The sequence below is a fragment of the Mizuhopecten yessoensis genome, unplaced genomic scaffold, assembly GCF_002113885.1.
Source record: "Mizuhopecten yessoensis strain PY_sf001 unplaced genomic scaffold, ASM211388v2 scaffold1379, whole genome shotgun sequence".
In the NCBI taxonomy this organism is placed as follows: Eukaryota; Metazoa; Mollusca; class Bivalvia; order Pectinida; family Pectinidae; genus Mizuhopecten; species Mizuhopecten yessoensis.
Window position 1 is genome coordinate 1,557,468 of NW_018404017.1, and position 11,728 is coordinate 1,569,195.

The following is an 11,728-nucleotide window of genomic DNA, read 5'->3' on the forward strand; positions in this document are numbered from 1 at the left end:
AATATGATAAATCCTTGATTGCTCGAAATATTGTTGCTGCTGCTGCTGAAGAAATCTAGAATAAAAATGGACAGGTATTGCTTTCTGTGTTGTATACTTGCCGCATGCTGGTTTGTGGTTGTAGAAAACACAGTGGAATACCAGATGGTTGATCAGAGGGTACCATGCCCTTACTATGGACTTGGTAAGTGAAAAGGCATCTCATTACTACATGTCACAGATCTTACTGTGTAAGATATTGATTTTATTTCTAGTTGTTGAGGATTTTTTGGTGAAATAAAGCTCTAGAATGGACATTTGTTATTAATTTGGTTAAAGTATTTTAAAATGACTTTAGTGACACAAACATATTTTTATGTAATTCCTGTAGGAACTCTATCTAAATCAGAGATTTATAACATTATAAATCTCTGATTTTTAATAGATAGAGTTCCTACAGGAATAAATTTTTATGGGGATTTCAAAACATATGGTTCATTTTTACATATTCTTATCGAAGGTAATCCACAGGTGCTGGACACACTCATAGTAATTGATTGATTGATAGGTTTAATTATGTCCGCTTTACTACCGATAATTTGGTTTATCCAGCAGACGATCTCATAGTAATATGCTGTGTATATTATATAGTATTTATACACATCATATTAGTATTAGCACGGACTTAAATAATTCCTTGCTATTAGTCACAGTGTCCAGCACGTGCTGTCAATAACCTGTGTTTGGAATTAAGCTTCAAGATACTTATTACTCTCCAGGGCGCAGCGGTAAATTATAACTTGTACAGTACATTATCGATCATTGTGCGAAATTAAAGATAATTATTCAATAGTCACTTTGATTGATATTTTATATAATTGCAGATTTCCCTTAAGGATCCATGTTTCCCTGCACTGTAGTTTTTTCGAACATACAGTTACCTCCCTTTATTTTCGATTCAACTTACAACTTAATTTTAGCACAGTTTTGCCAAGACACTTCTGTTGTCCAAGTTAGCTCAGTAGGTTAGAGTGACAGTTACAATCTTAGGTCGAGATCTATGGTTTGAAACCCAGTATAGTCTCGCGGGATTTTTTCTATAAAATACACTTGCTGATTTTAATCTTTACAATTTTTTCAGATATTGTCCCACATCAAAGCTTTATGGCAGGCAAATACTGTTTCCAATCAAGAATACTTAAAATATATAGGAGATAATTATTGAATGTTCATGGATAATTATTTAGTCATCAGTGTTAGAAACAATTCATTTACAGAACAGCATGTTCTTAAGCTCAATGGAAACAATTTACCTGTATTACAGTGTTCTCCCCAGGCTGTTTTAGCGTAACAGTACCGTTTAGCGGTTATATTACAGTCAGTTATTTATAATTTAGACTTATAATTTATATTTATTTAAATGAGCACATCCTCAAAGATGATGGATCTCACTCACTAGAATGACATATTTTGTGTACAAATTTTAATTTACTCATGGATAATTAGTCAGATTAATTCATTCTAGACATAACATTTTTGCTACACTTGGATTTAAATCATAGATGGCAAGAAGTTGTTACACAGACTTTGGTCAACGTTGAAAAAAAATCCCTCAAAAGGATCAAGTATGTCAAGTTTTGCAGTCAAAGTCTCAACTCTCGGTCATGATATATACATTTAGATCTGTATATTATATCTTCCAGGTATATATAATTATAAAATTCTATCAACCTGATCAACGAAATATATTTCACTAAGCCAAACGTATCAGTTTTGTAATCCCCTTCCTTTCCCCCCTTCCCTATAATCTTCAATATGAAAGATAGTAATGATAAATTTGATTATTATACCTTCTGTTAAAATCTCGTAATCTGATTGGTTGAGAAAGATGTGAACATTTTCAATGTTACTTGCTCGTTTTACAAAGATAAAGAAGACAGGGTGACATTCCAAAAAATATCACATGCGCCAAACATATGCGTGCACGGTTCGTCCCAGTGCCAGGGTGTTATTCCAAAAATTGTTACATGCGCCAAACGTTTGCGTGCATGGTTCGTCCCAGTGCCAGGGTGTTATCAAATTACATTCATGGTTGGTTCATTCGACAACTGTTGAGATGAAATCTTGGTTTATGTCAAATCAACATAAAGACCTTTAAAAATGGTGAAGTGGTGAAACACCTAAACATGACACTCTGTATAATAAAATAAAAATTGCATTCATGAGAGAGTGATATTGCATATTTTCACCCCAAGGAAGCATTGTTGACCGAGGCGAAGGCGAGGTCAACAATGCTTCCTTGGGGTGAAAATATGCAATATCGCCCTCTCATGAATGTGATATTTATATATTATTGACTAAAATAGAAAGATGTTGCTTCACTGTCCAGAAAATAGCTCAGTTTGCCTTTTCAGATGATGAAAGCTGTCTTTGCAACTTAAAACGCTTTCAATAAAGCTTTGAGATTAGAAAAACCCAGTGTGCATTACCTATACATGTAGCTAGCTGCTGAATTTGTCATCACTTGTTTCAAATGTGTATAAGCTTAAGGTGATCATGCACGTTGTTAAACTCATTTGAAGAAATTATTCAAGTGGAAAATGAACATGTAGTTATACAAAATTTCCATTTTAATTATTTCATTATACACTGTATAAGAATTAATAAAATTTGATTAAAATTAAATGCCCCAGCCTGAAGGAAATACTTAACAACATTATGCTTTTGAACTGTTTTAACTGTTATCTTATATCTTTTAATTTTTTGAATGCAAAAGTCCTTACCAAAGCACCAACGCTTATACGGTAATTAGATTAAAATCATTTGTTCTAGCAGACAATGGATATGGTAATAAATTATCTGTTTATTTTAGAGAGCAATCGATTCACAGCCAGCGACCATGGACTTATAAACTGCTCCTGGTATGCACAGAAATCATGCTGTAAGCGCACAGAGGTCACCTCAGTTTTCTCCAGCATGTTTTCTTTGTACGGAGCTTCGAAGAACTGCAAGAACCACATGAACTATCTCATGTGCTACTTCTGTGACCCAGACCAGTACCGCTGGTATCATAGGTATCTGTCTTTTTATTCTATAAATTGTCAAATTAATATTGCAAACACTGGTCTAACTAACCACTGTAACTCTGACCTTGCTGAACTCTGTGAACCTGACCAGAACTGACCTATGTGACCCTGACCTTTAATTATCACTGGTGTAACTATTCCGTCTTTGAGTATTGCAGAGTTATCTTCTCTTGAGAGCAGGGATTGATTGTTACGTCATTGGTTTGTGTGAGAAAATTACGTCATTTTCTCAAAAAATGATGACGTTACTCTCACTAACAAATGATGTAACAATTAATACCTGCTCTCAAGAGAAGATAACTCTGCAATACGCAAAGACGAAATAGCTAGCCTTCTGTCACCGTAGCTGTATCACTAGCATAGCTTGGAAATTGGTCGCCATAACCTGTATAACTGTTTTATCTTTATGACTGATCTCAGTGACCTTGACATGCATCACTGATATAACTAACCTCAGTGACCTTGACATGCATCACTGGCATATATAACTTAAACCTCAGTAACCTTGACTTCTACTGCCCTCTTTGACCCTGATCTGTATCACTGATGTAGCTCAGAAAACTAATGTAACTTCTGTTTTTTCTGCCCTTACCTGTATGGGACGCATATAGTTGAGTCAATATTCATGAATGTATTCTTATATAAGTATGTCTTATCTTATTTTTACAGTAAGGCCCACGTCTGTGCTGACTTTTGCAGAGCTGTATTTACTCACTGCAAGGATGCAAAATATGACGGCAAATCAATTGGTAAGTTTCCTCTGTTGTTATGAATGTATAACAATCACTTGCCCACCTCCTTATTTGTTGGCCATTTCTTTTAAAAATGTGACTTATATAAGTTACATAATTTCTGACAACAGCCCCAAGTAGTAGTCCAAAAGATGCAAACTGGAATGATTAAAGTTGCCGAGACTCCCCATTTGGTGTTGTATTATTACATCTTCTTTTGAAATGTATAAATGTTCAACACTTGGCAAAGTTTAAAAAGACCATAGGGTGAAAATTTGGCTGCTTTAAATCATTACATTTACAATATGTTATACATAATATTATTTATTTTAGGAACAAACTATCGTAACGGAACAGATTTCTGCGAAGCTCAGAACTTCCATGTGGTGGAGGGAGACAACTGCTTTGACTACGACCCAACAGTGTTTGGACGAGCAAATATCACACCAACAAACAGCTCAGGGTTATTAGTGGCTCTGCTGATAGGGTCTGTCTTACTCAACCTGAAAACTAGCATCTGGTATTTTATCTAATTTTCAACAGACTAATGTACAACAACAACAAAATCAGGTTTATATCTAAACTATTTAACATTCTGAAAACCAGTCTGTGTAAATCTGAGAACTAGCACCAAATTTATTTCATAAGTCTTGTTATATCTGAAAAAACTGATGAGAAAAGTGATATGGAATTTTTATAAACATGATTGTGTACAAACTGGAAACTTGTATCACACATCCAGAAGGCTTTGTTTTTGTGACCACATTGTACAGTATATATAGTAGAAGATGTTTGAGAAAGTAGTTTATACAACCTAAAAGCTATTACCTATCCCTTACAATGTACATGTTCGATGCAATCTGAAAACTACATGCAATAATAAGTTCACCACATTAAGAACAATTGTTTAGACAGTCACAGTGATTTTTGCAAAAATCTTTTCAACAAATTCTTAGCATCTTTTTCAAAACTTGTATGAGTCATAAACCCTTTCACCCCTACGTAACTTCAGTAGACTCTACCATGCATCGATCTGGATGAATTCATTATGGTCTACAGTGGTGAAAGAATTAGGGTTAGATCTATTTTGGTCTGGTGATGAGTCCTTAAGGAATACATATGTATATACATCTATTTTGGTCAGGTGACTTAAGGAATATATATCTATTTTGGTCATGGTGACTAAAGGAATAGATATCTATTTTGGTCAGGTGACTAAAGGAATAGATATCTATTTTGGTCATGGTGACTTAAGGAATAGATATCTATTTTTGTCATGGTGACATAAGGAATAGATATCTATTTTGGTCAGGTGACTTAAGGAATAGATATATATATTGGTCAGGTGACTTAAGGAATATATATCTATTTTGGTCAGGTGATGAGGTGATAACCTCAGTTGAATTGAGTAGATGGCAATGCCAACTACTATAAATAGATGGCAATACCAACTACTTTAGATAGATGGTAATGCCAACTACTATGAATAGATGGCAATACCAACTACTATAAATAGATGGCAATATCAACTACTATAAATAGATGGCAATACCAACTACTATAAATAGATGGCAATGCCAACTACTATAAATAGATGGCAATGCCAACTACCATAAATAGATGGCAATGCCAACTACTATAAATAGATGGCAATGCCAACTACCATAAATAGATGGCAATGTCAACTACTATAGATAGATGGCAATATCAACTACTATAAAAAGATGGCAATGCCAACTACTATAAATAGATGGCAATATCAACTACTATAAATAGATGGCAATGCCAACTACTATAAATTAACTCAATGCCAACTACTATCAATTAACTCAATGCCAACTACTCTAAATTAACTCAATGTCAACTACTATATATTAACTCAATGCCAACTACTCTAAATTAACTCAATGCCAACTACTATAAATTAACTCCTTCTCAACTGGAGTTATCACTGTATAGCCTGACCAAAATAGATATCTACTCCTTATATTTAGTCCTTTTCCATGAATGGATCATAACTATTTTGTTTATTAGTCCGATTAGCGGACACACAAAAATGGTCATGTAATTTCCAATAGATATTATATAATGTTCAATTAGAATAACAGTCTGAAATTTGCAAAAGCTGTGGTAAACTCCCCCTAATTACATTTCTAAACACGATTTGTATAGGGCGCAATGGGATCTGGTAAACTGGTATTACTCAATTTATCTTTACAGGTGTTATGGTAATTAGTATACTGGTAATTTATATATAATGTTACATTCCTAAACACAAAACACACAAGGTGTAATTATATTTCCTAAACTGATATTCATCTAACTACATTTTTGTATGTCTTATTTTATACAAAGTGTTATAACATTTAATAAGCCATGTAGACTGGCTACATGGTTTACCAGCCCTGACTTTTTGCAAAGAAATTTTATCTTGCATTTTTCTAATAATTTATCTCCCCTAGTTTGAAACTTAGGTCTAAGTCATCTTTATTATTATTGTTTTAATTCCTTTTTTAAGTAATTCAGTATTCTACAGAAATGGGCTAGTCTGTAGTATCTGTATAATCTACTAGTTTTATTCCTAAACACAAAGTGTTATAATATTAAGTATACTAGTTTTATCTATTAATCACATTCCTAAGCACAGGTTTATACAAGTCATTTTAACATTATAATGTTTTTATAAAGGTATTTTAATCTGCTAATTACATTCCTTTTTACATACACTGTAAGCATCATTTGGTATACTGGTATAATCTATCAATTCCATTCAGGTACATGCAAGGTTTTTTTCCTGATACACTATATACATGTACTAGATATACTATAGTATACTAGATGTATGCCATAACTTGAACAACGTTTTAGTATTTTACAGTAAAAAATTATTTAGAACTTAATTGTTTTTGAAAATATGATAATAAGTCTGTTATGTATTTCTCTTTAATTTCGAGGCACTGATAAATTTGAGGTGTAGATCTTTGAATATTTAAATATTCGTTTATTAGTTGCAAAATGTGATATACATGTACAAGCAATATATATAAAAGCATATCAGAAATCATATTTGTTAGGAGATGCTAAAGATTGAGTGTTCATTGGAGTTAATGATAACATGGACTTTCTGAAGTTCGAATACCATACCTCATACTTTTATACGTGCTAGACATAAAGGGACAAACACTCTTATAATGCCATAGTCGCCCTTAGGGACATGCCGCCTCCTACGGTATTAGTCAATCGGCCATGACTTGGAAACAGTTGAGGTCCCCACCTTTTACCATGTAACTGTTTGTTTGGCAGAAAGTGGTGTGCACAATCAAATATGCTACCATGCACTCCTGGAACTGTTTTCCCAAGTGGATACCATAGAAATAATGGAGATCCTCTCCCTGTTACCATATACGGATGTACGGATCTCAACTAGGTTTTTCTCTGAAGCATTCCTGGTCTTTTGATTCTGAGGTTCATATTTATATCAACGGTCGTTGTAGTTTCCCTGTGGGCTGAGGTTAAGATAGCAACATAAACGGGTGAGCCATGCAGGACCTTTGGCCTCTTGTACAGTGTTTGCTTGTGAGTTGGATATTAGAGAAAATATGAGCTGGCACTATATACTAATGTACATTCTGTAGTATGGTTTTCCAGATTGATTGGTGATTATAGTTGATAAAGTATATTCCAACGTTACATTGTGTATTACGACACGATCTGGTATATTCCTATATTCCAACGTTACATTGTGTATTACGACATGATCTGGTATATTCCTATATTCCGATGTTACATTGTGTATTACGACACGATCTGGTATATTCCTAAATTCCAACATTACATTGTGTATTTCAACACGATCTGGTTTATTCCTATATTCCGACGTTACATTGTGTATTACAACACGATCTGGTTTATTCCTATATTTCGAGGTTACATTGTGTATTACGACATGATCTGGTATATTCCAATATTCCGACGTTACATTGTGTATTACGACACGATCTGGTATATTCCTATATTCCGACGTTACATTGTGTATTACGACACGATATGGTATATTCCTATATTCCAACGTTAATTTGTGTATTACGACACGATCTGGTATATTCCTATATTCCGACGTTACAATGTGTATTACGACACAATCTGGTATGTTCCCACATGACAAGTTGTATTATATTTCAGGATTTGGAATACATTGTATTACATAAACCAATATATATTATGTATAATTACGTCACAATGTATATGACGTTACATTTTGTTTGAGAGTGAGGTTGTGACTTTCTTTGTCACATTCGACTGACATAACATGCATACACATATTGGCGTCGCCAGTTATTTGTTTGGGTCATTGGAGATTTCGTATTGTACAACAAATATTTGCTTAGTACTTTGTGGCAGACATGGGTATATACTGGTCCGGCTTGGTTTGGTCCATTGTCCTTTTTTTTTAATTGGGTGATTTGTTCTTAAACCTTCATAAGTTAATATTAGCTAATTAGTTAATTAGTTGATGTTGATGCATCTAATTCGTTATTTCTTTTGTCTTTTTTGTCCCAAGATTTCAATAAATACAACAATATATAATAAGTAGAAGATGAATATCATTTTAATATCATTTTGTTTTCATTTGTAAAGAATATGATTTTACCCCGAAAAAAACTAATTAAACCTTATTACCGATGCAAGCCATCCATGTATAAACTTTGGAACTTAGGTCACACCTCTTGTCTATGAAATGAGTGAATATACCTATTAATGTATGGCTTGAACTTGACTTTGTATGGCAGTGTTTGTGCATAATACATGTAATGTAATATCAATAAGCTGTATTGCTTACGATAATAAAAGCATTTGTACTGATGTATTTACCCGGGAATGATAATATAGGCACTATTCACTGAGCCAAAGGGTGATGGCCTGTATACGTGTATTCACAGTATTAACTGTAGGCACGTAGTAAGGCATCTATTGTATGGACTAATCCAATCCATGTAAAATACAAATGGACTAATCCAAAAATGGGCGCAAATCTTGACAGAAAAGCAGCGTTGTCATTTATCATTACTTCTGACAGAAATGAATGATTGTTTTATTGATTTTATAATTAGCTTGAAATATTATTCTGAGCAATGGATAATGGACCAATCAGATAGAAAATTGGATGAAACGTTTTTCAACATATAATAAACATGATTGTTGATTGTGTATATGGATGTATAGTTAGTAGTGATTGTGTATATGGATGTATAGTTAGTAGTGATTGTGTATATGGATGTTCTTAGTATTGATGGTGTATACTGATGTACTAATATTAATGTACATACTATTATACATGTTTGTCTTACTCTATTCGTACAAGTTGATGAATTCGTCCCAGAAATTTTCAAGTTTTGTGAGTAAAGAACGATTTGATGTTTCTCGATGCTAATATAAGTATGCTTACTAACCTTACATTTGTAGTATACATTATCATTTAAGACAATTATATCGTGTACCATTATTTGAGATTGATATTCTGTACTTAATAGACATGTAAAACATCGATAATGGTTTTAATATATTCATCCTTTGTTCATGTATAATGTGTATAAATTAAGCTCACCGACTGTCAACTTACTTTAAGTTATGTTTAATCTAATGTACATGGTATTGTTATTGTTTTACGAGATGGTGCGTTTATTTTGTTTTACTAAAAGTTTTAACATTTTCTTACTTTTTTACGTCAACGTTTGACTTTTTTCTATTATACTAGAATTTTTTTATTTTTTATTTTTTATTGTCGTTGAATTAAATTGTCTTATGCTTAATTATATCACATATTTTATCACACTGAAGTATTATTTTTTTTAAATCATGTATTAGTTTAGAAATCTTGATGTTTTTATTATTATAGATTTTATACACATTTGTTTTTACATTTGTAGTTGTTACCATTCCAAAGCACTAGTGTAGGGTGCGTGTACTTAGAATTCAAAGTTTTGAAATATAAATAATAAAAATCTACAAATTTGGAAAGCTTTATTGTCTTGTAAATCCCAAAACATTGTAGAAAGGTAGTGTAGAAAATGCTTCATTTATTGGCGGAGATTTTTTATCAGCGGCAGTCTAGATTTTGTCTAAATAAAGAAGTCATGGCATCCCTAAATGATTGATGGCCCACATACATTCCAGGGGTTGACAGGAAACCATCACGACTGCTACCACATGTGATGGAGGACATTTCTCTTCATAATGAGCTGCAGACAGGAAGGCATTGCCAAGGGTATCATATCTTTTAAAAGAAACGTTATCTATAACTGAGGCCCAGGAGACAGGAAGACATTGTGAAGGGTTCCATATGTGGCGAAGGAAACGATTTGTGTTCCTGAAGCACTGTAGACAGAGAGTCATTGCCAAGGGTACCACATCTTTTAGAGGAAAGGTTTTTTGTTCCTGCTGTCCTGTCCTGTAGACAAGAAGATTCATACATAACTTAGTTTGTTTATATGCTTATTAAAAACATAGTAGAAAAAAGTTAAACAAGTTCCCCAATTTCACTTTCAGATAAATGTGTTTTCAAATATCAGGAAATTTTCTTAACCTAGCAGGTCGTATATACCACCAAGGGATTGAAATAGAGGATACAGCAGGCTCCTCACATCCGCCGCTTACTTAGACCTGAAGAACGATCAGCGTGATGAGTACGATTTCCGATTACAAGCTTTCTTTTCTTGGTAGTAACAACCCTAATTCCCCAACCTGCAGTGTTTCCAAGATTGCTCCGAATAATATGATTAATGTGATGTGCTGACGGGAAAACATACAACAAAGGGTTTCGAGTGATACTGGATGATACAGACGTAACAAGTTTTACGGATTATTATCTCATTCGGGAAAAAAAGGGGGGGGGGGATGTTTCGAAGGATGCAGTTTGATAAAGATAATGGAAACGTTTTACGGACGCCTTCGTGAACTAATTAAGAAATATTCTGCTTTGATTTAAACGTTGATGTCTTTATGATTAACATTTCTTATACGAAGGCGTGGCGTCCGTCGTGCATACCGGCTAATGTCGTCGTTTGTCGTCTGTCTACGACTTATTTCGAAGTGATTTCGAGCATATATGATATGTTCGGGTTCATCAATCATCAAGCAGGTGTTACTGGGCTACTTCGGGGCTGAGGAATGGGATCAAAATGGGAAAAGTTTTGTAAAAAAATTCTTTGGAAATTTTTGGCATTCAACAGGGGTGTGGGATGCAGATTGTAAATATTAAAAAGTCAGTCACTTGGTGCATACATCTGGCTACGCCCAAGGGTACAAAGTTAAGCCCAGCGGTGGAGAGTATTGAGCTGCAAATATCTTCTTATTCAAACAGGAGAATGCCACAGTTTTTATGTTACATATTTTGAAAGATTAAAATCGGACCACAAGGTTGATCAATGTGGTGACGCCAAGGGGCCAGACTCATATAAGAGTGATTGTTGAAATACCGAGATGAGCGTTGTCTTTTGAATATGTTGTTTTTCATATGCAGCAATTAATATGTATTGGTATGAAGTAGTTGTGGTTCGGAAGCTATGTTATAATTAAGTTTTATATCAAACACAATAGGCGGAAGCTATTGTTTGACTTCTTTGTTTACTCATGTTTCTGTCTGCAAACACAAATCCTATGTAGCAGCTACAAGAACATATAATAAAGAAAACATATATCTATAACCCTTGGCAAGGTTTGTTTTATGAAAAATAAATATTTTTCACAATCACGAGGCATTGTATGTTATCAACCCACCTCACCCCCACCCCCTACACCTTACATTTAATCCTCTTCGTTTTAATTAACCTGTCCATGTTTTTCTGTCACCCTTCTAGGGTTGGACAGACAGCACGCTTTGAAATAGTATGATGACGCCAAAGGAACAACAAGTTATGAAATAGCAATTGTTTT

At 33.9% G+C, this 11,728-nt stretch overlaps 1 protein-coding gene across 1 annotated transcript; it reads left to right on the top strand.

Moving 5' to 3' along the window:
- Positions 1 to 37: 37 nt before the first annotated feature.
- Positions 38 to 4,849, top strand: LOC110460886. The gene is made up of 4 exons (XM_021514093.1): positions 38 to 184; positions 2,852 to 3,053; positions 3,735 to 3,814; positions 4,130 to 4,849. The coding sequence occupies exons 1-4, from the start codon at positions 67 to 69 to the stop codon at positions 4,327 to 4,329; spliced, it is 600 nt and encodes a 199-aa protein (XP_021369768.1). The 5' UTR covers positions 38 to 66; the 3' UTR covers positions 4,330 to 4,849.
- Positions 4,850 to 11,728: the final 6,879 nt, after the last annotated feature.

Excerpts from the sequence above, each read along its gene's own strand:
- LOC110460886 (XM_021514093.1), top strand. The coding sequence starts at position 67 with ATGGACAGGTATTGCTTTCTGTGTTGTATACTTGCCGCATGCTGGTTT. Across the intron at positions 185-2,851 it reads ATGCCCTTACTATGGACTTG|AGAGCAATCGATTCACAGCC; the intron begins GTAAGTGAAAAG and ends TGTTTATTTTAG. Across the intron at positions 3,054-3,734 it reads CAGTACCGCTGGTATCATAG|TAAGGCCCACGTCTGTGCTG; the intron begins GTATCTGTCTTT and ends TTATTTTTACAG.